We start from the raw sequence: 27,570 nt of genomic DNA, 5'->3' as shown, positions 1-27,570 counted from the left end.
GTTGTCATAAATGTAAAAGAAATAATAGTGCTGCATCCTGTTGGTAATCCTTGTAACTTTAATGCTATTGAACATCATAGAACAGAACCAACTTGTTTAATGAAACAGCTGTTAAGATTCTTTAATTCCATTTCTTATAAAGTTAACATGGGAAACTCCAGAGCCACTGGGGCGGAGCCCGAGAGTCCGATCTGAATAAAAACAACTTAGTTTTCCTATTTAATGCCTAAAGAATCAGTGTACCAAATTTCAGCCTCCTAGGTAAATGGGAAGTGGGAGAATTAGTGATGAGTGAGTCAGTCAGTGAGGGCTTTGCCTTTTACATATATAGATAGATAGATAGATTAATGAATGGAACTAAACAATTCGGTTACATAGAACAATGTTTGCTATGCCTATTTTGGGTAGTAAATATAATTTCTTCCATTTACTTATGGATGGGAGGAAAACCTAAGTATTAAATATAATAGAAATCATACAACCAATTGTTATTGGAATTTAAAATATTTATTTTATTGTCAAATTTGGCATGTTTCCTTTTTAGTGTAAAATCAAAATGTGGTATGTATCAATTCAGTCATATAATACTGTAAATGTACAAACCAAGCAAGAACAAATCCCATCAAACTCACAAACATTAAAGTAAATTTCAGCTTTATTTAATAATTTGGAAACAATCGAAACATATTTTGAGATGTGAGAAAAAAATGTTCACTTAACGTCCTCTTCTTTCTTTGACGTCAGCGATTCCATTTTCGCGGTTTTGACGCAGGTGATGAACTTCTTCACGTCCCCGTCGCATACCAGAGGCTCCTTGGAGTTTTCCTTGTAACAGGCTGATACGGCACCCAGGTTATCTTTGCAGGGGTTTTCCTTCTCTTCGGCCGTCGAAGATGTCAGTGTGGCTTGCACATCCTTGAACCCTTGGTCTCTTTCTAACTGAATCACCTTTTTTATGTTATCCTGAAGCTCTCGTGCATCGTCTACTCTCTTCTTCCAGTAGGTTTTATTCTTCGCAAGCTCATCCTCTTTCGTGCTCTCACCGTCCAACAGGTAAACTTTTGCGTCGGGGTTTTTCATGCAGTATTTCCTCGGATCCTCTTCAGATTTCTTCTGCTGCTCCATGGTGACCTGGCGCTCCAGCCGGGTTATAACGTCTTCTTGTATGTAAACTGGAGGGTTTTCCTCGACTGCGTTTTTACTTTGCGTTTCTCCCATTTTATTAAAATTTTGTTTACATCGTGTTATGTTTTGTGGATTTGTTTATTTACTTGATGTACTGAAGGGTAAACTGATTAAAATAAAGTCAGCTGATTGAAAACCAGATTTATGGAAGATTTCTGAAAGCGTGCATACTAATAGAAATACTCGCAACTTTTTTTTCTTCAGGAAATAGCTGCTTAAACGAATTTACATAATAATTGATGGTTACAATTGAAGTAAAGTTCTTGGACACGTTTTGAGGCCTGTTTCGATACGCGTTTTGTGTTGGTAACGTTCAAGGTAGGAGAAATTGATAAAATATTTTCACTCTACTTACGGATTGATTTTACATTTTACGCTTTATATTTAGGCTAAAACATCAGATAACAATCATTAGCTTGCGAATAAGTGTATGCTAAAAATGCTATAAAGTGTAATTAATAACACGAAATGAAAAATAAACCCTCTTAATCACTGATGAGGTTCTGGTTTTGTTTGTGACGAACCGGGTCGGAAACATACTTCAAACTTCAGAAGTATCATACAGAAAATAAATCTTTGAAGGATATATGCTGAACACACTACAGTGATCCATATCCATTGAGTATCTTTTAAGATATATTATTGTTGTGTCAATTTGTGTGTGTTTGTCTCATCTTCGCTATGGGCTGCTGAGATGTCGCATTTGTACCTCGCCTGAGAATGCTTTTTACGTTTTGGGAATGAATATTACGATTAAAGTTTCGATGGGAACGATAATTTAATATACTGCCCACGTGGTTCAAGCTGCAGTTCCATGAGAAAACCACGTGGTCGTCATGCTGATTATTGAGTTAGAAGGGAGGATACGGACGTAATGGTTGTGGAATGGGGGAGAGGGGTAAAACGAGGGGGATGAAGGTCGCAGCTTCTCCTGGACCATCGATCCATTCCCCCTCCTACAATGTATCGGGATGGAGTGGGGGACAGACATTCTAACATTATGGTTATGTGCCCGTCATAAGAACTAACTACTCTTGAACCTAATGCCCTTCTAAGAACGAAAGTAATCTTAAAATATAATTTAAAATGTTACATCACTTAATAAAGACAAAGTCGCAATTTCGTGTATATTTTAAAAATACAGGGTAAGATGAGAATAGAGTGGGATGTTAATCTGGGTAATTTTTAACTGACTAAGATAGGATATTTACATCATTATTTTCGAAGTATAATCAAAAGTCAGCCATGTTAGTTTCACATAGTCAAATACCTGCAAACATTTCTCAGGACTCATGTTCAGGGGATTCACGTTCACTTCTCAAGCTATCTTTATCTGATTGAGTAGGTGATGATATAGTTTTGTGATACATCTATGTTCACGAAAAACACCGATAGGATAACTCAAGGTTTTAAATCCTCAGATACATTTGGAACCATACAACGTTCTGAGTAGTGGCAAGTTTACATCCAGACACAGTGCTCTCAATTACAAAATTGCAAGGAATTTTCTCATCCGGCAACACATTCGTTCTTCGTTCCCTTCTCATTTCTAAAACACAAAATCTTCTAACATTGTAGCTGTTTTAAAGAAATCCCTTGTTATGCCATTATTCTTCTGCTTTCGTCGTCACCAAAGTAAAAAGAAGATATTTTATTACTGAAATACTTCAGGGTAACACAACTTTAAACAGCTCTACACGTTTCATAATTACAAACTAAAAAAAAATGTTTCATGAAAATGTCATGTAATTTTGTTCCGTGTCCTTAGGAAAGTTGTAAGAAAACCATCATTACTTATTTGTTGAATAATTGTGAGCGATTAAGCAATCACTCAGACACTCTCTCCAAAAACTCTTTCGCTTGCATGTTTCAAAGGCAAATCGACTGAACGAATCAATCTGTTGTTGCAAGTGCAGCTAGTCTATGGTCCTGCAATGCTGGCGATAACTACTGCCACAGACTCAATATGATAATTCAGAGCTCAACTAAGACCTATATGGACCTAAGGAGAGCTTATAAGACAAACACGTAATAGTTCTCTCCGGCGAGGAAAAAACTCTTTGTACGAAAATTCATGCATTGAAAATATTTTAATAAAGGTTTTGAACTCACTTATACAGCAGACAGCCAACATCCTCACGCTCTCGTCCGGTGGGTTGCATTCTGGGAAGAAAGGCTTGAGGATGTAGACGCTGAAGGTGAGGGCTACTATGGCTAGCGAGCACGGACGGACGATCATGCACTCAATCCAGAGTCTCATGAACGCCATGAAGGGCCCGAACGTCTCCATGATGTAGGCGTAGTCCGCACCACTCTTGGAGATCATGCAGCCCAACTCGGCGTAGCAGTAGGCCCCAACCTGTACAATAATATGTGATAGGTCTATTGTATAATGATTATGCACTCTATCCAGAGTCTCGTGAACGCCAAGAGCCTGAAAGTCTCCATGATGTAGGCGTAGTCCACGCCACTCTTAGAGATCATGCAGCCCAGCTCAGCGTAGCAGTAGGCCCCAACCTGTACAATAATATGTGATAGGTCTATTGTATAATGATTATGCACTCTATCCAGAGTCTCGTGAACGCCAAGAGCCTGAAAGTCTCCATGATGTAGGCGTAGTCCACGCCACTCTTAGAGATCATGCAGCCCAGCTCAGCGTAGCAGTAGGCCCCAACCTGTACAATAATATGTGATAGGTCTATCGTATAATGACTATGCACTCTATCCAGAGTCTCGTGAACGCCATGAAGGACCCGAATGTCTCCATGATGTAGGCGTAGTCCGCACCACTCTTGGAGATCATGCAGCCCAGCTCAGCATAGCAGTAGGCCCCAACCTGTACAATAATATGTGATAGGTCTATTGTATAATGATTATGCACTCAATCCAGAGTCTCATGAACGCCATGAAGGGTCCGAACGTCTCCATGATGTAGGCGTAGTCCGCACCACTCTTGGAGATCATGCAGCCCAGCTCAGCATAGCAGTAGGCCCCAACCTGTACAATAATATGTGATAGGTCTATTGTATAATGATTATACACTCAATCCAGAGTCTCATGAACGCCATGAAGGGTCCGATCGTCTCCATGATGTAGGCGTAGTCCGCGCCACTCTTGGAGATCATGCAGCCCAGCTCAGCGTAGCAGTAGGCCCCAACCTGTACAATAAATGTGTGATAGGTCTATTGTATAATGATTAAGCATTCTATTCAGAGGCTTATGAAGAAGCAGCTGCAGTTTGATAGTTCTACAAACTTTTTAGAAACAAAGGGTGACGTTACAAAGGTCAACACATGTTTTCTATATAGGTCTCTACTGTACTTAATACTGTAATGACATCCACAAGACATTTTCTTTTGAAATAATAAGGAATCGAAACTCAGCATTCAATTGCTACTGAGGACTTACACTGTTTTTGTTTGGGGTTTAAAAAACTCAACGTTAATCATTTAACATCAATATTCTTGACAGTTTCATACACATGCTATGGTGGTCTACTTGTATTGTTTCGATTTTTCGGCGTTTTTTTTAAGGTCTTCATAAGAGGAGTACTACAATAGTTAGTTCTTATACAGATATGAGATGGCACCAACTGGCTCGGTGGCGAAACTATAATAGTTGCTGTAAGCAATTAGAGGTTACCATAAAGCTGGTATTCTACCATTTCAACATGTTCTGAGTTGTCAAAAGCTGCAACTGCATTGTAAATGATCAGTATTTAAAATTTAATTTTCGCTGATCACTGGTTCGGCTGCAAAATTAAAATATCATGAAACAAAAACCTACTTCCTCAATCCTTAAAAACAAGACATTTACGTACAGTAAAAATATTGTGGTTTTCAAACTTTACAAAATGTTATAAACGGGTATTCTAATTTAAGACTTAACAACAAAAGGGGTGTTTTGAGCGCATAAAGCATACAAATAGTGTAATTCTGTTATGTCGTTAGCAGATTCATGAGTCCAAGCTGGGATAAAGATTTCACTATGTGAAATCTTCCAAAATGTTCGTACTATCAGAAGACCCCTTCCCCAAGGAGATGGAAGGCGAAATGGTGGACATTAGAAAGTCAGTTACACGCAGGTCAATTATGCGAAATTTCGATTATCCGAAACCTGTAATTTAAGGACGTTACTGAACCAGTAACCAGACACAAATAGGTGAGCGTTGATACCGATGTACTACTGGAAAACACAAGAAAAAAAATTCATTTTAAAACTGTACAAGGTTAAAACTTGAATTGGAACAAAAATTATTTACAATCGAGCATAAACAATTTTTATGAATACAACCATAGATACAACTCTAATGGATTATAGATAAAATAGTCTTGAAACAAATAAAAATAGACCAATGAATAATGAATAATGAATAGTTTGAGAAAACAGTTCAATGTGTTATTTATTGTTCAAATAACAATTCAATTATCATATTGTTGAATAAAGCAATTAAAGAAATTATTGTGTGACTTAGAATTCAAACTGTATTTTATATTAGTAACGTTATGTTTGCACACATAAATATACAACTACTGAGATAACTTTTGCGATTTTTAAGTTGTCAGAAAAATATACACACCAATGGAACCACTAAAGCTCTTTTGATCTAATCGTAATAATAATCTCAGATCACCTTTAGCACAGATTCACAATTGAAAAATTGAAACTTTATAACCAGCTACATTCATAACCATTTATCAAGCTACATTTTATTATATCGTTCGGGTTGAATTTACAGATCGAGTTATACAATACGTCAAATCAAATAATGCGAAAAGATTTGACACACTCCTTTGACAAGAGGTTAGCCGACTGATCGACGTGTAGGCTTAAGCTAAGTAATGGCTTGCTGATCGATACATCAAGGTCGAGAGCAAAGTAAATCTAGGACTCGTTCCTCAATCTTCTTCGATCAGATCAGAGTCAGTTACAAACACGTGGCGTGGGGTGATTTGAATCCTGGTTAACCTCAAAATTGAGAATGTTCCAATGATCTGGTTGAAGGAGGTTATAAGGTAATGTTATATACTAGCATTGACTATATTATATAGTCAACGATACTAGTACATCGTTACTCAATCTTCATTGGTCAGATCAGAGTGAGTTACAAACACGAGGCGTGAGGTCTGGTTGTCAGTTGATTTGAATCCTTGTCCTCAAAATTGAGAAGGTTCTAATGATCTGGTCGAAGTAGTTTATAAGGTAATGTTTTAATACTAGTAGGCCTACATCGTTCCTTCCAATCTTCATCGATAAGATCAGAGTGAGTTTCAAACATGTAGCGTGAGGTCTGGTTGTCAGGTGATTTGAATCCTTCTTAACCTCACAATTGAGAATATTCTAATTAACTGGTCGAAGTAGTTTATAAGGTGTGTTGCTTAGTCTATGATACTAGTAAATCGTTCCTTCCAATCTGCATTGATCAGATCAGAGTGAGTTGCAAAGGTTGCAAACACGTGGTGTGGTGTGAGGTCTTGTTGTCAGATGATTAAATCGTTGTTAATCTCAAAATTGAGAATCTATATATCTATCTATATATTAATAGGCAAGCATGTTTCTTTAAAACCTTTTTTCTCAGCTCGTGTGTATCGTAGGGAAAATCTACGCATACCGTTAGAAAGCTATTTTCCTGTAGGTGTGCAGAATCCCTTTATAAATTAAAATAGGCTCAAAAATAAGCACGAAAAATGAATTTGAAATTTTAAAAAATTAACATGGGTCATATGGGTTGCTATGGTGATGACAAAATAACAACAAAATATAAACAGAAAATCAAAACAAATGGAAGACATTTCAATCACATGTTTTATTTACAGTGTGGGGTGAAAATAGAGAAGTTTGCACAAAACATACTTTTGGTCGATTTTTCGACCACGGGGCGTACTCTCGTACTTATTTAATACGCAAGCAGGTTTTTTGTGACAATTACTCCTCCTAAACTACTAAACCGATTGACATGTTTTTGGTGTCATTGGAAAGAGCGTAACGTGAAGTTGTGCAGGAAACTTTCTTTTTAGGGAAATAATTAGAGAGTGAGGCCCTGGACCCCTTGAAATTTCGTATTTCTCCATAAGATTAACATGGGAAACAAACATTGTTATGAAACTCCAGCTGTTGTCAGAAATGCTGTTCTGCTATTTAATTTAATTTGTTTACAAGGAGAATTGTTTCTTAGTGCCATGTGGTCAATGAATTATACTTTTGCATACATTTTAAATACTATACATTATATAAAATGATAGTACTGTAATACATTAAGAGATCTTCATTTAAATAATCATTAAGCACGAGAGCCTTTGCCTACATGTTTCCTGTTAAGTGTGTCGTAACTGTTTCTTATAGTATATTATTGTATCTTAATGTAAAACCAAATTATTCTTTTCTGCATTCTCACCCCGTAGCGAAGCACGGGCAGAGCAACTAGTGTTCTAATTAACTGGTCGAAATTGTTTTATAATGTTTTCAAAATAGTTGAATGAGTTTATTATAAAAACAATAACAACCAAATCAAAACAAATACTAATTTGACAGTTGTGATCTTTTGTTTGCAATCTGAGTGGCGTCAAAATATAACGGGAATAGCACACCCATGATGGAAGTAAAATACATGGGGGTGCTATTCCCGTAATATTCTTACGTCACTCAGATTAAGGAAATAGGGAAGGAAATAACCATAAAATTGTCTTCAGTTGATCCAGAAGGATGACAAATCTGCTAAGAGAGTACTACTGTATGTTTATGTTTTCTATTCTCAGATGTTTCAGGTTCAAGAAGACTGCTTGCATATCTTATCATTGCAGTTATTGTACCATTATCTTGCCAATATGACTTATCCGTAATGGAACCTCACTGTATTAAAATCACAGCACAGATCAGATGTCCATGGTGTCGGGCGAGGTTCAAATCTTAAGAAAACTAAAAATAATTGTCAACATCTTTGAATTTGCATTTCTTTACTGCATGACTTCAAGATCTGTTGATAAACCCTATTGATCCAACGTCACCTGTAGCGTGCCAAGACAATGCGAGAGTTGAGGTCTGGTTTCGCAATGCTACTACAAAAGACCGACCCTCAGTGAAGATATCGGTTTCATCATGCTGGAGGCTGTTGGCTGTGATAATGGAGGGGTACAGCCGGTTTTCGATCGTTCGCACAACGTTATCCGGCAAGACAGGTCGTTAGGACCAAATTGAGGCTTTGCGTTTGCATATAGCTACAGTGTTTCGTGTGGTAGGAAGTTGTCAGAATGTTCATGTTTCAAAGGGTATTTAATAGCGTTGAGTTCGATTTTTCTTGAAGTTTTTTTATGAAGTAGGTTTATGGTTTTAAAATAGGGCATAGGATGAATGTTATGGTAATGGTAGATAGGCAACGTATTAGGTAATGCAAAATGTTCACGTTGGTTTATATAAAGATCGTATGGAATCCATTTTATAGGGATATCCACTGCTGTTACAGTTTTTGCAGGAGATATCTTATGTTTCGTATGAATTGAAGCTTCGTCTCATCGCGGTACTAAAACTGCTTAAAATCATGCCGAACATCCACTGTTGATTGACTGGATTGAACCCAGGCCTCTGAAACTGAAACTTCATGTTTTATGTTTTAACCATAAAACCACTTGACCACTATAGGGTAGTGCACGAGAAAACTGATGTTTGAATCGATAAAAAATAGTTGACAATAAAACCGTGGCGAATCACGTTCATTAGAGAATCCCACCACGAAGGCAAAACTACTACTTTGGTATGACACAACACCAACAACATCGGTATGATAATCTTTAATGTTTAAGTTAAGGAATCCAGTCTTTCCGTTTCATTTTTTCAGTCCTCAATTCAAATGGTAACTGTCCCTAGAGATTCAGTAGTTCTTTGCTTAGAGCACTATGTAGGTCAACTCCTCCATTTTGTATTTTCGTAGTCCTCTGGCATATGATTTGCTTCGTGAGAGGCACAAGAATAAAAACTGAAAACGCTGTGTGTTATATATAAAAGTTAGATCAACTTTTACTTGTCTCCTAATAGTTCTACTTTTTTAGAATGGGGGATGTTAACGGTGTTTAAATCAGTTTCCAGTAGCCTGCATTATCTTTGAGGGAAGTTACGTTCCACTATCATGTTGTAGAGGTCATGATTTAACGACACATTCTCTGTCACGCAAACAGAGCCACACGTCACGCGATAAACCGTGAAAGCACCAGATATCTGACACGCGACAAACTGAATATTTAGATATATCTGGATATTTTTATATATCTGTATTTAGGTGCGAAGCAAACCCTGTTAAATTGGGGACCACTGCCCTGTATAAAGGTTTGCCATAACAGCTGTGCCCCATTCAATTGGGTCATCCTCTCTACAAAAATAAAGGTAGGAGATTGCACAGTTCTACTTATTTTATTTTTATATATTTCACCGTGCATCTCCATTTTAAGATGTTACAAAGCGATAATCCACAAGAACTCAGAATGGCTAATTAACATACAAGAAATAACACTAACAGGTGAGGAGAATGTTGTTCTGTTGAGGAAAAAGTTGAAGACGTTTGTTGTAGGTAACATTCGTTAGACAAGTGAAGGTGGAGGCCAGTAACTTTCTTGTCATACACAATGATCTAAAAGGTCGAAAAGTTCATGACTGGGGCTTGAAAAGTTCTTGTACTACCTGAAAAATTGCATGGGTCACAATGGATGGATTTTCTAAAGGTTTATACAATACATTTATATTTTTTACAAGGCTTCAAATCACATAGAACGCTCTAAGCCGAAAACTACTTGAATAAATCCAGATTGACAATGCCCAACTCGTTAGTTTCCATGATTTACAAAAAAGGTCAATAATGTTGTCAATCAACATATAAAAACAAATTCAATACTTTACACTTATCACCAAACCCGTAAAGAGATGTTGTACTCACCATGGAGAAGAGTCCAGAGATGGTCCACACTATGAGAGACACATTTACAGACCCTGTGTACTTGAGTACTCCAGTGGGGCTGACGAAGATACCGGAGCCGATGATACTACCGACGATCACAGTAATACCGTTGGTCAAGGTCATCTTGGCCTTGAGGCAGACTCCATCGTCTTCCGCAGCCCCGGAGGCTACCCCTTGCAAGGGAACCTCCTCGGGGGTCTTCAGCTTCTCGGCCGAGGTGCTTCTGGAGTGCACCATCTTGTCTCACGCACACGCACGCACCGGTCACCGACTCATCCGCACCTCCTGGAATCAAACAATATATATTAGAGGTAAAATGAAGGCATTTTTACTAAAATCCGTTCACAAAATTCAGATGTTTTTAGGGGAAGAAATCCAACCCCTCCACTTTCTTCTACATTCAAAACAATTCTTCAGCTGAGGTTTGCCAAAACGTCAGCTGCAACATAAATATTGAGAAAAATGCAGTTGAGGACCTCCCCTCAAACCACCTAAATTTTGTAAATGGTCGAACGGACCTCAAGCACTGTCAACTACGTAGTAAACATTGCGTAGTTTTTTAGTACTAATACTTTCTTCTTCTTCGTGATGTTTCAGTCCAATGATCTGAAACCCTACTGGACTGAGGCTGTTTTAGGACTTTGTCCTCTTCAACCAACTATATTAACTACTTCAAGCTATGAAGATAAAACCATGTATTCTAAGGTTCGTAGACAGGAGCAGAACTCGTTCTTTTCCCTCTCAACTTTAAATCAAAGATGTTATAGTTATGCTCCTTGATTAATATTGAGCAGAGAGGCACAGAGCAGTAAGCCACCCAACATTTTGTAGGTATTCATGCTACAAGATACTGGCTAGATATGGGTTACAGTAATTTGAAGTAGTGATCGGTGTAAATCATCTGAAAAAATGAAAATATTGACTGTATTTCCATGAGCTTATTCCGAATGCAATACTTTTATTTTCTGTATATTTCTTCAGGAACACTTCTGCAGCAACTTCTGCATAGTTTGAGAGTGTTAGGGAAAATGGTGGTGAGGGTGTATACAAAATAATACATAAATTAATATTCCTCTAGTTTCATGTCTACTATTACTTCGTAAACAACGTACGTCTAAGATAGTAAGGTATGTGTGGTTTGATCTAGTCACGTACGGGAAAGACGATCGTGCCACATCCGCTACAGCATCACCAATACAGTCAGGTACAAAGAGCCTGTTGTAAAAAGCTCTGTTATCGTGTGTTATGAATGGCTGTGAGTAGGAGTCTAATAGCTCTCAACACTATTGTTCAATAATTGTGTTCTCATTCAACGCTTCAGCAATATTTATTCAATTATTATATGGTTTTTAGGATTTTTAGGACAGGGAGTGCTCCAAACAAAAGTTTCTCCTTACCCGAAACGCGTTTCTTCTTTGTTTTGTAAATCGATGGGGAATGATGGGGATTTTAAGGCGGATTCCGAAGAATCGGGTCACGACGTTATTACATAGCTACGAAGTGTTGGGCGTTAGTGCGATTTGAGCATGGACCTCCAAGTCCTCGCTATAAGCAAAGACAATGTAAAATTTTAAAGGTGCTGTATCCCTTAGAGCACGATTGATGAACAAAAATAACTACATCCTGCTACTGACTGAGGTTAAATGGTTCTTTGTTAGTTCTAAAAGGCTCCTTAAGTAGGTTTTTGTTTCATTATTTGTTCAAAAAAAATCGCACCAAAACTTGAAATGTGCCTCATATCTAATCATCTAATAAATTTCTGTGGCTCTCAGGTAACAGTGTAAGGTTATGATGTGAAAAACGTCAAAAACAGTTGTTAAACTATTGCGTTTGTTGTAAGGACTCCTCAGGTTATTTTTCAAAGATAACATTCACAATATTCAACCAAATCAAAATATTTGTCTATTAAAGCTTAGTTTGTCGAAAGAATGTGGATGTGCTGTGAAAAACGTAATAAAAACTAGATCCCCTTAGATCAATTAGATATGACTTTGTTGTGACAATGAGATACGAAGCATTCCGTGGATTAGCTTCCATAGATGGTCAGGCATTGATGACTGGTTACAAGTGAATGAAAGTTTTTCAGTGTCTGCGTCTCAGACGTGATCGCCATGCTGCATACAAGACATTCACAGAAGATCGTGTCTAGACAGTCCTTATGTTTTTAGACAAAACCTTCCTCTCATTGGTTGATTTGCAACAATTAACATTCTGCGTTGACTGAAGGTAGACGTATATTTCCAGAAGAAGCGTACAAGATCGATCTTCTAGCTGAACTGTTGAAAGTTGCAATAAAGATCAAGATTTACAAGTAAAAGAATGTAAAAGTTCATACACTATGCATTATTATAGTTACTGATATAATACAGATGGGGGCGCAATAGGATGCATTTTAACCCAAGTTCGAATGATTTATGAGTGTAGTATGAAGTGAGATGTCATGTGTAACTTTGTTACTATCGAAAACCAGATTTTTCTTTAGCTGGGACCATATATTCAAATTTTAATGATCAAGGACAGCTAGAGTCCAGTTTCGAAAATTCAACAGAGATTTTTTTAAAAATCAAACCGGCAACCTTCTGTTGAAAAGAAGAGTACTGTAAAACTACTCTGCTACCTAACTGTGTATAGCTTGTGCCAAATTGAAACATTGCAAGTAGATGTTTTCTATCGTACTTAAAAAAAATGCAATAGGGTGTAACACACGATTCTATCATTTTCTATGTAATGGTAAAGATTATTAGACCGACAGCAGTTCTGCGATTAGCATAAGTTCTGGCGTCCACCACTTGGAGCGCAGTGTAGTTAATGCGCACGTGCTACGTAACTACACGGCACTCCTAGCGGTGGACGCAAGAACGTATACTAACCGCAGCACTGCTTTCGGTTTGCATTTAATTCTATTTGTCTATGTTATATCCAACGCTCGGAAATAAAAGCTGTACAAGTAGTGTGTATTTGTGCAACTTGTATTGTCAACTTGTCATCTTTGCAGGTGCACTAGGCGTCTGCAAGTCGCAGTAGGTTCTGTTGACTGTTTACTTAGGTGTAAGAGTAAGTAGAACACTTGCAGCAAAAACTGTGTGCTACATTGAGTAACTTACAAACAGTGCCTGTACAGCTTTCCAGGATTGACTATATATACTGATAGTTTGATTATGATTATCCTCATATCTTGACTAAGTTATTCAAGTGATCCCAAGATATACGCGGCATTGTTAACATTGATGTATTGATCCCAAGCGTTATCGCTTCATAATTATCACTTGATTCAAGAGCTCGGAACACTTCACTTGAAACTCCGACACAAGTACTGAATCGTAACTTCTTGCCTTCATAGATAAGGGAAGCTTCTTGAGAAGTAAACAAACTCAATCAATGTCCGTTAAATGTGATTATCTATTTTACGTCCGTGAACTTAAATAGTTTTTGTCTAATTTTGATTAAATTTGGCTTGAAGGTGTAGGCCGGGATGAACTTGAGTTCGCTAACCAGCATGATCGCACTATGAAAACGTAGTGTTATGGAGTAAAAAAAATAGGTTTTCTCAGTTTTTCCCAATTTCTCTTAAACAATTTTAAAGAGCTTAAGAACAAATAATTTAGTAAATACTGTATATTTAAGTGGTTTTAACGTTATTTGTTACGGATAAATTTAATAAATTGTAAATTCAAAATTCCCATGTTTTTCTTTTGGAGAATATGTAAACTGGTGTAGTTTACTTGTTCATGACAATATTTTAATCAAACTTGGCAAATTTATTTATTTTATACTAAGTATTCATATTTTACTAAAACACACTTTATTAAACCCCTGTAGCACGAAGCCTAGGTACTTGTTATACCTAATGCTATTGAAATTTAATTGAAAATCCAATTCCAGGTAAATGGAAATTAGTCTGCAGGTTTACTGTGGAGGGGGTATTTTTTATTACGTCGTAGCTTCTTCACAGAATGGGGGTTTGTTGCTTTTGGGTGTTTCCAAGCATCAGATTACTCTTATTAAAAAGTGCCAGATTTTTAAATTCTAGTATCTGAACTAACATAGTTTACAATACAAAATACATCCTTATATATAATACGTGAAGGCGATTTCTACGAAACACTACTTCTCCATTAATAATGGACGGATTTTTACAAACGATGTGTCAAAATTAAGTATTTTTTTGTGTAGACGCCCCCTTTCACCAATTCCTGTTACAAAAGTTTACTTTATTGAAATTATTTCATTCTTTTTAGAGCGTTTGAAGTCGGTTGTATTTTTTTACAAAAATAAATTATGATAACTGTAATAGCTGTAAGGAAGTGAATGATAACATTATTTTTGAGTTGACTCTTTTAAGTAACGTTTTGAAATAACGTCTGGAATACTTTGCAATATCTCGGATTTGAGCAACAGGTGCACTCGTATTACTATAGTATACAAAATTAAAAATATATTATTGACTATTTATTATACCACCAGAGGAGAGAACAAACTCTTTAAGGAAACCATAAGTGTTTATCCTACCATGGAAAATTTTTAAAATTATAAAACATCCACATCCTTATAATTAACACATAATTTCAATTTTTGTTATTGAATAACAACACTTCGTTATTAGTACAGAAAAAAATTCACAATCAAGAACGCCCAGCACACTGATAATCCTTATCAAGCGTAGGTCGTCTCTCCGCGCAAACCATACCATAGACGATATGTCGTATAAACTATTTTGTGACTTTTAGATTATTACTAGGACAATACTCATAATATTGTGGTTTGTCATTATAATTCTTTTTTTAATAGACTGCATAAATAGCTTAACAATATTCGAAGAATCAGAATGCACACACAACACACAGGTCTTTTCAGTGAATATGTACTTCAACCTTTGTAATAGCCTTTTAGAGAATATGTTTATTATTAAGCATGTATTTTACTTTTTACCTCTTTGTAGGTGTTAAACAATAAATACATTACCGATCTGGTACATGTAAAGCACTCATTCAAATAACTAGTGAAATATATACGTAAAACATTAAATCAACATCATTGTCATTATGTCAATGATAAATTTCCTTTCAGGCCTGAGTTTGATTTACTTTTATTCAATTTTATTAATGAACTAGCTGTGTGCCCGTTCTACGCACGGGGATCTTATAGTAGTCAGTTGAAACCTTCTTATATTAAGATTAAGAACAGCAGTTAGTTTGCATATTTGCAGATATGCTGGCAAAACTATTATATATAAACCTTCGCAAATACAGTATCTGACAGTTCAAGCCAAAATAAATGCTTCGCAATTAAATGTCACCCGGATCGTTATGGTCCATATGTCCAATGATTAAACTTAAAAATGTTTTATAGATCCATGAAGCGTAGCCCTAAAGTAGGCCTATAATTGAAAGTTACTTTCCACATCGGTTAACTTAAACGTATTTAAAGTACTACCTCAACCTCACCATTTAACACTTTATTCCGGTTGACATTTTCAGTAGCCTATCAAAGGTGCTCTTGTCCATTCCGTGAAACACTGAGAAATAAGGACATTAATGCGTTACCAACAGATATACACACAACAATCCAAAAAAGGCCACGAACTATTGATACATAAACCTAAAGTCATGATGGAATGGCCTCTAGATCGTCTGAATAAACTAATATAGGTTTAAATTACCTGTTTTCTGTCAAACTATCAAACTACTAAACTGATCGTTTTGACAGAAAACAGGTAATTTAAACCTATATTAGTTTAAACCTAAAGGTTTTATTTATAAAGGCGTAAAAAATTCATGATGGTTTGCCCAACAAATGTTTTACTCAAATAGGTTATCATTTTCTTAGCATACCGGGTAAGCTAAGATTTGGAATCCAGACAGAAAAAGCAAAACTTATACAGAGTTAAGACATCACTTAAATTGAATACGGACGGCTCTAATAAATAAGGTGCAACACCAACGATAACTAATTTGTAAACTACAGTGATGTGTTGGTACCTACGTAAAAATGATTCTAGCAGCTACCAACGGTTCTAAGGAAAAGAACCAGTACCTACGTAAGAACCTTCCTAAGAACTATAGTACATCCGACCAATTAAATACATTAATATCTAGTCCCGAGGTTATTGATCTCTTGCTTTTGGATTTTCTCGTAAAAAGTTATAGCGTAAACTTATCGGTGTCAGTTTGAAAAAAAAAAAAACAACCTTACCCAAACAACTTTTTGTTATTTAATAGATTACGCATTCTCTAAACAATGATTAGTATATCTATTAACATTAGAAGGAAATGTGACGAAAATCACACAATGTTGGGGTTTTGGTCATTTGTAATTATATTTCTTAAGTAGGTAGGCCATGTATTCTATGGAAAAGTACCGGTATCAAGGATCGTCGTCAAAAAGGTTGTTATGAATAAATATGTAGGCTTACGTACCCAAGATATGAGCTATGGGCCTATTAGCTGTATGGTCCAGCGATTGCATCACACGGTGAGTAGAAACAGAAAGTGACACATTGGAAAAGCGAGTTTAGCACTTCCTCTGTTAAACCTCTGTTGTGATTTTTTACTTTACACTTTACACAACCGCCATTGAAGTGCCGTCAATGAGTGGAAACCTTTTTTGTAAGCTATTGGCGACGATCATTTCAGTGTCCCAGCCCTATACAACACTGATTCAAGGTATTCTTTCTGGTTGTCAAAACTCAAGAAACATTTTATACTCAAAGAATTTCTGGTTCCGATTTGGACGATGTCTAGTTATTTAATTTCATTTACGGTTACACTATTAGACTATATTATTGCACTTGCGATTAATTAAATCCGTTATGTAAGAAAAACGTTTTTAATCTCACTTGGTTGGGATTTGCTTTCAAAACGTGATTCGAAATGGTTGCGGTATTTGTAAACAACATTTCAACATTTGTAAACATATCATTGACAGCTAGAAAAAATAATCTTGATCCGAACAGCTGTTCGTTATTTCATAGACGATTATGTGATAAAAATTGAACGAAAATTTTACAAAAATCGCACAAAACTGCATTTTTGAACGTCCGTAATTTTATTTACAAAGTAGTGAGGCTATATTTAAATCGCTAAAGACACTCTCGCCAATCCAGTGAATACATTAAAATGACTTGAATCTTGATAGGTACTCTGGTTTTCACGGAGAAGATTGCGTAAAATGCCATCTTGAGTGTTACAGACAAAGGGAAAGACAGACAGACAGACAGACAGACAGAAATAGAGATAAGACTCGTTTCTGCTTCTTTAATGTATAAAACGTAAAAATAACCTAAAAGTATATAATTCTGAGCAAAGTACAGACAAAACTCTAATTTTATTTATATAGAAGATAACGGTGCAACAATGTAACATGTGATCCAAAACTGATATTTATTGATAGTTATTGATTTATATTGTTATTGGTCTTTATATGTTTTAGCGAATTTCCCTATAGTAGTTGTTACCGTAGGTCTCATGGCAATTTTCATTTTTTTGTTGGTTTACTATTACAAATTAAAATGCCTCATTTTCATTACAACCATCGTGTAAGCCTAAAAAATAATTCCAAAAACTGTACCGGTACGTTAAAAATTCCCAAGTTATTCTAAAGTAGTAAAATAAATTGTTCGTTGTTTCCTTCCTTGAGGATACATCTCGAAAAAAAGTTCTATTTTTTTTTTGTATCCTATACAATTAACATTTGATCAAAAAACACTTTTTACCTTCCCCGTAGCAGCAAACCTAAGTACTCATTACCTACATCAAATTTTATTTGGATGTAGAATGAATCTGAAATGTTAAGGAAATATTTAAGGCCTAGCCTACTAAAAATCTAATTAGGCAAATGGAAATTCGCTTAATCTGCAGGTTTGCTGCGAGTGGTTGAGAACTTGACACGCTGTGAAGTAATGAGAAGTGTAAAACGCACCTCTAGAATTTGCTGACTCTTTAAGTCCGAAGGTCAACTTAGATGCATGACATTACAACCCACTACAGACCCACAATGCAACACTACTAGTCACTAGTAGTCACTAGTATCTGTATCTGAATACTAGGTAAAGTAAGATATCGTCAGTATCAAGTGAGGCATGTTTGTTATGACTTGGCCAATGCAACTTGTTTTGTTAATCCTAGCTAAATAAATGGGTTGTTTTGATGTGATTGTGAACACAAATTCTGGTACAATCCTTGAACAAGTAAAATAATTTCAACTTATTTCATATCCAATCTTATTTACTTCCTAGATTTACATAAAACTATTAAATGTGAATATTTTTTAAAATTTCCTTACCTACTCTGAGCCAATCTTTTAAGTTTGCATACACTTGAAATTGCTTTGTCATTTATCGTTTATAGGTTGGTAAAGTAACCTATGAATAAAGAGGAGAAGTCAACGCTATAACCTAAACATTTTGTAAATCTGGTTACACTGAATCTTAAAATTTTTACTCAAGATGTAAGTTTCAAAGTAAGGGGTTTAAGAAAACTGAGTTTTCATTCGCTTTGATTTAAATTGTAATGTGGTTATTGAATAATCAAAACCAATGCCAACTACCGTATTAAAATCTAAACAAAAGCCTAGTTTCAAGCAGTCTATTTCAAAATAAAATAGTCAAACAATCTACTTAGCTGACTGAGGGAAACAATTGTTTCGTCTTGATTTCCAAGTAAAATCGTGCAAATTGTGCCGTCTAGTGCTAATTTACATGGTCTGTTGCAATTTCAACCAAAAGAGAACTATGAGTTATTTTTTAGATGCGTAAAGACAATAATTGTTACATTGTTTTAAGGCTCACCTTTAAAAAAATTCAGTAGCAACTAATTCAAATAAACTCAATTCAATGACATTATGTATCTAACATCGACATGAAAATGTATAGGATCACCTAAAATAACATACTTTCTAGATAAGAGTATTTATTGTTTATTAGCGAATTTCCCTATAGGGAAGTAGCTATTACCGTAGGTCTCATGGTAAGACCTAAGCCCAGGACAGATTTACTTTTTCATTTTGATGTCCCTAGAGGCTAAAAACGCCATTCGTTCAAATTTTTATATATCTATATATAGATATATATATATTATATATATATATATATATATATATATTATTTTCTTGCATTTTTAGGGCTACTAATATAATAAAATTAAAACATATATAACAAATCCTTGAACAAGTAAAATAATTTCAACTTATTTCATATCCAATCTTATTTACTTCCTAGATTTACATAAAACTATTAAATGTGAATATTTTTTAAAATTTCCTTACCTACTCTGAGCCAATCTTTTAAGTTTGCATACACTTTAAATTTTAAAAAATAAAATAAAATAATTACTAAAAGGGTACTTTGTTATATATGTTTTAATTTTATATATATATATATATATATATGTCCATCCGCACGATAACTTGAGTAATTTTTGTCCGATTTTGATAAAATTTGGTTTGAAGGTGTAAGGCAGGATAACCTTGAATGAGTTCGCGAACCATCATGATCGGACTATGGGAACGGGGGATTATGGGAAGTTTTATGGGGTAAAAATAGGTTTTTCCCATTTTTGACCCTAAAAACACAAAATTTCACAATTTCTTTTTAAACCATTTTGTAGAGCTTAAAAAAACAAATAATTTAGTATATTGAAGCGTTATTATGCGCCTAATTGTTACGGAGAAAATTCAAAAAAATTGTAATTTTAAAATTCCCATGTTATTCTTATGGAGAATAAGTCAACTGTTGTAGTTTGCTTGTTTATGAACATATTTTGATCAAATTTGGAAAATACATTAATTTCTTACTAAACCACAGTACCTTTTAATATTTTACATTAAAAAAACCTTTACCCTCCCTGTTGCAGCAAACCTAAGTACTCATTAAACTAATTCTGTTTAAATAGGGAATAAATGTGATATTTTTAAGGAGACATTTTAGTTTAAATCTAATCAGGCAGATGGAAATTCGCTAAGTCTGCAGGTTTGCTGCGGCGGGGGTATTTTTATTTTGGAGCACTTAAGATGAACATTTGTATTATTATATTTTAGTAGAGAGTTCTCTGAAACATATAAAGTTCTCCCAGCACGAGAACCCTATCATCTTTGGTTCTCTCGAGAAGTGAGCCTAAAGCTTAATATGGGTTCCGAACCACCAGGCTACTAAAAACATAAGTGATTGGCAAGATTTGAACCCGTATCTTAAATACCGAAATCACGCACTAGATCAGCCTCGCCTTCTGTAATGCACCATTTTGAAGCTACAGCGCACTGTGACTTAACATTCACATAGAATACAAGGCTAAGGACTGGCGACATTCAAGATCAGTGTGATTTGCATTCAACAGTATCTCAAACCTGTTCTATTGCGACATAGGACTACTACAACTTGTCTTACGTCTACTACCCACGCTATACATAACAATAGTACCGTATAAGTCAAGATCAAAGTAAGCAGCAGCAGTAGACTAGACTTTGTTATTGTAAACCATATAAGGTTGGTATTTTGAAGAAGAGATGCAACTATTAAAAATTGCTCTATGCAAATGAAAGTGATGTAAATAATGTTAGGTTAGGTTAGACTGTGTTATGTTAGGTTTTATTAGGTTAGGTTGTATCAATTTATGTAATGTTAGGTCAGGTTAGACTATAACAGGTTAGGTTATGTTAGGTTTTATTAGGTTATGTTATATCAAGTTAGGTAATGTTAGGTTAGGTTAGACTATATCAGGTATGGTTATGTTAGGTTGTATTAGGTTCTATTTGGTCACGTTAGGTTGGTAAGGGGTGGACTCAAGTATACATGTTAACCACAGCCTGATGTGCATGATTGATGGAAAGGGACATACGTTAGGTTAGGTTCGTTACCTTAGGAAATGTGAGTAAAACTATTCACCTCAGTTTTTTACATAAGTATTTCTCTTTTACATCACCTTTATTTGTACGGGGTGACTTTCTTCTTGAAAATACCCAAAAAAGGTAAGGACTTCAAAAGCCAACCACAACACTTTTACAATTTGCACACTAACAGTAATTCAATTATGATCTAGACAACATGGACGATGTTAAGACTAACTATACTTTAAGGCGGATGTGAACGTAGAAAGAGTGTAAAATCAACTACATTAAAAAAGTACCAACTCTGTACTGATACTTAAAAAATATTAAAAACTGCTTCTGAGATTGTGGTTCAGGAGGCAGTCAAAGTGAAGGTGGCAGAGTAGGTCACGTATAGAACTACGCAATACTCGGGCTCAAGACTCAGCAAATGACAGTCCGTCAGTCGGTCAAGGCAAAGGAACAAGAGACTGTAGACATGCTTTGTTGTGGCCACTCGACCTGAGCATGATGTGTTTAGAGGCAGCAGCTGAGAAAATCAATGCCATTGACAGCCATTTTGTGGGATAAGTTGTACAAAATTGTCTCTTGACAATTAAATAAAAATACCAAAGGTAATGGGGTAAACCCATTTCAAATAACTTTCTAAAATGTTCTAAGAGGAAATCTTTAATAGGTACTTTAATACTTTCTTATTAAATGGCAACCATACAAAGTAGGTATTTTAAGCCAAGAATGGAAATGAGTGTAGGATGAGTGGCGCGATCTTGTAGTCTTGTTAGTGACTAAGGCCAACATTCTTTAGACACAGCTGTTAGTTAATAGCCCGTGCAGCTAATGGCAACTAAGGGATCTACAGTTTATAGTGGAATCCGAATCACATTTTTGCCTAGGTATATACGAATTGGTCTAATTATCAGGACAGTACTGAGGATAGTCGTAGTACTGTACTCACTCATGCGGACGTTAATCCACACCAGGGAGTATTGCATCCACAGTGCATTCCTATAAATATCCACAATTTGTGACCTCCTAGTACCTGTATTACAGGACGACGCCACCCGCCCCAGTCAAAATATTAGTTATTTATTTATATGCGTGTTAGCATGTACTAGGTACGCATGGTTAGGTAACAATGTTTTATTAAAATCGGCCAATTCAACATTTTTGACCAATAAGAAGTCTATTCTTCGAATAATGTTGCTTTCTCCAAAACACTACTTGAGCTCCTCACACCTCTGCATGGTGCAAACCATAACCTAGTTTTTAGAACCAAATTCAGTTTAATTGAGCCTGATAGGGTTTAATGCTGTAAATAGAGTTTTTACACACCGACTTTACGGCCATAGAAAACGTAAGAAGCAACTTTTTAACTCTTGCATCCAACATCAACTAATCTATAACCGAGAAATAGAAAAAATGCAACCTCAATAACAGAATAAGCTCATTCAAATAATATGGTATCATTGAATAAAAGCTAGCTACAACTGGTGCATTGGATAGAATGTCTAGTTCAGTATCCAATGTCCTTGCTAGTTTTCTCAGCTGACTTGGAAATCAGCTGAGACAAATGCAAAGCTACTTCCTGCTCAGTGACTCTACACTTGATTTTTAAATACTTTTAGCCCAAGATCTTTACATGTGTCCAACATTGTTTGAGGAAAAACGAAACCACTTGCAACGAGAGCAATAACAAATGATGCAACATTTCTTTACGGTGAATGACCACTCTTTCATTCGCCGATAGCGGAGGTTATGGCCTTCAACTTTCGGCCTGATTCAAATCAGATTTCTTTGATGGAGTAATTTGGCATTTGACAAACTAATTGCTGCGAGAGTTTATTTTGAAAATAACTATCAATTGAGGCTCATATTTTTGTTAAAATACAAGATGATGCCAGATTGATTGCTAACTGAAATCTTCGTTTTACTGCGTTAGACTCAATAGTGTTCATTGTAACTATTGATTAGCATTTGAAGAATATGTTTAGTGAAACTTCTTCATAATTGCAAGTAAAGAATCTTTTATAAATAAAAGATTTTGCAGAGGATTTCGATTGCAAGACCGTCAAAATAACGTTGAAAATACGCGTTTCCCTGGCATCTTTCTAGGTTATCTTCTAATGTGTTGTCAAAGAAACTACTGCAATACTACATCTTGTCGAAATCAAAATGTGTTTTTTTTACCAAGCTAATATTTGCTCTATTTTTTAGTGCAATTTAATATAATTTTACACGTATAAATGGATTTTGAATGTAATTTAGGAATGTTTATATGTTCAGTATTTTACTTCTCCTGTTTCTCAACTCTCAAAGATCAGGAGCTAAAGGTAAGTGAGTTACTTTTGCAAGTCTTTAAATGTCTATTATTTGAAAAATATATGAAAAAAAACAAAGATGGTTATTGCATAAAATACCAGTATCACACCAAAACGTATATCATTATTATTATATCAACACCATGACGATAAAAATGTAACTTAACTCAGTAACTCAGAACGAAATCGAACCCAACCTACAAATTCAATTCAATTGATATCTACATATCAATACCACAGTGCACATCATTCAAAGGTACACAAGACTTCCTTTATATTCAAATCTTAACCCATATCTTGGGGAACATAGAAATGCTATATATCTTATCAAAGGTTACGTATTAGTGGTATCAAAGTCGCCGACAGCTGGTTAATACTGCAGTTTATAAGGCCGTCAAACTGATGTCTATTGCAGCAATTATACCAATGATAACGTCCGGCCTACGGTGTAACTGGTATACTTTCACACAATACCTAGTTCACAATGCTATATTGCTGGAAAGTTTGTATTTGATATATCAAGGTTCATACAAAGAGCTGGTGTTAATTGAAGTGTATTGGAAAACTATCACGTTTTTGTGACTCTTAGATAACCTGTGTGTAGGTTTGTTACTGACTAAGATCAGCTGTTTCATTAGGCATTGTCATTATCAGAAGCACAAGGATCAAGGATACCGAAGTCACATTGCGAAGCTTTATTTAATTAACTATGGAAATTAATTCAGAATATGTATAAATGTTATTCGCTCTTACAAAAACTGACCAAAACATCCTGGATGGACAAGAACTAACATAATGGCGTTGAGATAAAACATCGGTTGAATTACATCTCTAAAAAAAATATGCACAAAACCTACATTGCATTTATACTTAAGTAATTTAAGGGAAACCACGAAAGTTAAAAATAGATTTATTGCAATTCCTTGTTGACTTAGTGTAAACTTCTACTCGTTCTAGGGTAAAATGGTATAAACAACCCTGAAATGCAATTCGCACCTTCATTTCTATAGATTTGTCCTCGTTGTATAAGTGTAACGAAATGCTTCTAAGTTTATTGAAAACCCTATCTTAATATGTTATAACTGTTAAGTCGGCATCAGTGCACTATCACACTTTTGAATTTGGGCGAGAAGTCTACTTTTGGAACTAACTCTGAAGAACATTGGATTCAAACAATACTATAGGTTGATGCTAAGCTATTTTAAGTCATCCGTTACATTCTGAAACCCAGATCAGAATAGTAGGCTGTCCAGTATTATATGATTCGTAAGTATTACTTTGATTAACTCAGGTACTTCATCTCCGTAGAAGTTTATTGAGGAAGCTGCGCAGTATAGCGGTACATCACTATGACAACGGTCATAACAGTGGGAACCAGTTTATCACTATGGCCTTCAGTCTTCAGTCAAGGCCCACTGGGATACTCCACGGTCCTGCGCCAGGAAACTGACTGAAGATCCCACAAGACTCTGGATTTTGAAGCAGACAATCTAGTAATTGGTAAAACTAAATTGTGTCGCTAGAAAAAAGGGAGATCGTAGAAGAAAAAATATCACTATACCAGCTCAAGGAATTGCTCCAAAAGGCATTACCCCGACTATCTTTACATAATTCGAAAAGAATGTGCCTCTACTGCTCCATAAGAATGTGCAGGGTTGGTTCTTCGGAGTCATGTTCCGACGAAACACTGCTCCGAAAAAAAACATGGCCAGGTACTGTGTGTCCCTATTTGGACCATATCTGGGTGTCAAATATAGGCTACCACTTTCGTTTACATTTACCAACATTGGTTATTTTGCATGTAATTGTATTTTGTAAATGTATTTTTTTGATGTACCCCTTGAGGGAAAATCAATAAAAAGGATGATGATGATGATGACCTAAGCAATTGTAAATAAAAAATAAAGCAACTCAGCAGACGCACATGCAAAGTTTTGTAAATGGCTGAATATTTCGCAAACCGCGATTTAAAATTTATAAAGTTTCATTCGAGTTAGTCTGTGTCAGCATTGTTAAAAACTTTGTGTACACTTGCTCTTTTATCATGTTCTATGTTACTTTATTTATGTTAAATGTCATAAATGTGTAAGAAATGGTGTTATGTTACAATTTTATGTGGAATGAACCATCCATTCATTCAGAGTACATATTTAAGTGTTTTTGGATATTTTTATTTGTTCAAACACTAAAATTTAAGTTTCCACATCACAATATGTGAGCGGCAACCATCCAAATTTGGAGACAACTGAAGAATGCAGACAACTGAAGAACCATTGGTGCATGAGCCCAAATTCTATTCCACCAAACTACTAGCTGCGTTCAACTTCGATTTTAATTATTAATTTTGATTGTGATAACTTAGATAGGTTGATAGATATCAACTTAGATTTAAATTACTTTTACAATCCTGCTTCAGTTCAGTTTACATACCTTATTTATCCGATATAACGCTCAAATTAGTCCCATGTTTACATGTTTCAGCTTGTATCCGCCATTGTCAAAATCAAAATCTAATATAATAAATGCAGACATTAACAATAAGTCAAGTAAATCATTCGAAATGAACACTTTCTTCATCAAATTTAGAATACTGTAGGACGAAAATAGTATAATTAAGTCATAACTTACACTTATCTTATCCATTTAGGTTAAGGGTGATTAAGCTTTAGCCGAAAACAGCTGGGACTGAATGAATCTTGTATCATTGTTGAATGTTTATTAAACATATTATGTTTACTTTGGAGCTTGTTTCAATAATTAGTTTTACTGACGAATTTGAAATTGAGCACATAATACCTGGAAATCTTTAGTATATCTGACCAACACTATTGATAACATTTTAAAACAGTGGGAATATTGAAAGGAATTCATACGTAGATATTAGCCCAATTAATATAATAATTACTTAGGTTTGCTGTCACTAGGTACAGATACTGATTGATTAAAATGATAAACTTTTAAAACCCTGCCATGAAACAAGGAAGAGCAATTTGCCAAATTCCATTAACCTATGTCCAGATACAAGCAGTATAGAATGAATTATTTACTATCCTAATGATACAATTGGAGGCAACGTACTTTAGCAATTTCAATACCATCTCACTTTCTAATAGGCATGGCAGAAATAAATTAACTTTCTATGTATTAACTGTTCTATGTACACTAACTTGAATTGTAAAAATTGCAACTGTTATGTTAAAAAAAAACGAAAAACGGGTTTTTGAGTCCATTGATCCAGTTCATTTTTGGATCGGGCTGGTTAATGAACCTATTAAAATACGTAGCCTATATATGGTTCAAGCACGAATACTGGTTTCAAGTAATGAATATCGAATATCGGATATTTCTATTAGAGCCATAGCTTATAGAGCAGAAACACAAATAAATACGAATTCCTTCGAACTTTGTTTTTAGCTTTCAGAGATTCTAGAACGAACCAAAACAGTGCAACTACCATAAACTAAAAAATCGTCCAGTGTTCAGGGACCACTTTTTATCCGACCACCGTCCGAAATGTTGTCATCTTTCACTAGGTGTCGAGTGCTGCAAAATTCCGGCTAATGGGTTTGAAAGACAGAGCTTCAACGATGTGTAAAGAGCGAGAAAATTGGGTTATGAAAGGTAACGCCCTCCAAGGCTGTAGGCAATTATCCATAAACTTGTGTCGAAAGTCCCGGACCTTTCTTAATGCTCTGCAAGAATTACGAGCAAGATAATGTTACGACCATGCCTCGACCACAGACAATGTAGAACGGGACTCTGGATCGTAAAGTGTACTATCCGAATGACTATCCGAACCGCCTTCGATTGGTAAACCCTGGGCGTAAATTATCCGAATGACTATACTTCTCATGGATAGTGTTAATTCCATAGATTTTAATCCCCCAATAACGGGGAGCGAGCTGATCTAGATGTAGAGCGCGGGACTTCGGTTCCTGAGGTTCCGGGTTTAAATCCTGCCAATCGCCAATGTATTTATCGAAATGATAATGCAGCAAATCCTAAGCATAGCTAGAAGTAATGTGAAAAACAATCCCGGGCTAGAGCATGCTAGGACAAATAATCCTCATACTGGAAACTTCGATGTCTTCGTTTCCAAATGGAATTGCTAAGTGCATACAACAGCTACACATTCAAACAACTACTAATTCAAATGTAAAAATGTTCAAATATTAAAACCTAGAGCGCCGCAGGAAATTTTCCCACATGAGCAAACCGGTATCTTCATCAGACCCGGGACCCGGGTATATCAAAGGTCAAAAAGGCATTTCCCATTTCTTTTTGTTTGTGTACGTTAATACCACAGAC

General features: G+C 35.6%; 2 protein-coding genes across 2 annotated transcripts in view; both read right to left on the bottom strand.

The window, feature by feature from the left end:
• LOC128989299 (Y+L amino acid transporter 2-like) overlaps positions 1–27,570 on the bottom strand; it is an 81,137-nt gene that overhangs the window by 51,696 nt on the left and 1,871 nt on the right. Inside the window, exons 2-3 of the mRNA XM_054411180.1 lie at positions 10,106–10,411; positions 3,298–3,544 (exon numbers count right to left, since the gene is read on the bottom strand). Coding sequence (XP_054267155.1) covers positions 3,298–3,544; positions 10,106–10,363 — 505 coding nt within the window. The 5' untranslated portion in view covers positions 10,364–10,411. The remainder of the gene's footprint in view (positions 1–3,297; positions 3,545–10,105; positions 10,412–27,570) is intronic.
• On the bottom strand, positions 644–1,270 carry LOC128989293 (uncharacterized). The gene has a single exon (XM_054411173.1). The coding sequence runs from the start codon at positions 1,216–1,218 to the stop codon at positions 712–714; it is 507 nt and encodes a 168-aa protein (XP_054267148.1). The 5' UTR covers positions 1,219–1,270; the 3' UTR covers positions 644–711.

The sequence above is a fragment of the Macrosteles quadrilineatus genome, unplaced genomic scaffold (assembly GCF_028750875.1).
Source record: "Macrosteles quadrilineatus isolate MER2022 unplaced genomic scaffold, UCM_ALF_1.0 Scaffold_1__1_contigs__length_201487025, whole genome shotgun sequence".
In the NCBI taxonomy this organism is placed as follows: Eukaryota; Metazoa; Arthropoda; class Insecta; order Hemiptera; family Cicadellidae; genus Macrosteles; species Macrosteles quadrilineatus.
This window is presented reverse-complemented; position numbering and strand designations above follow the sequence as displayed.

Excerpts from the sequence above, each read along its gene's own strand:
- LOC128989293 (XM_054411173.1), bottom strand. The coding sequence starts at position 1,218 with ATGGGAGAAACGCAAAGTAAAAACGCAGTCGAGGAAAACCCTCCAGTT.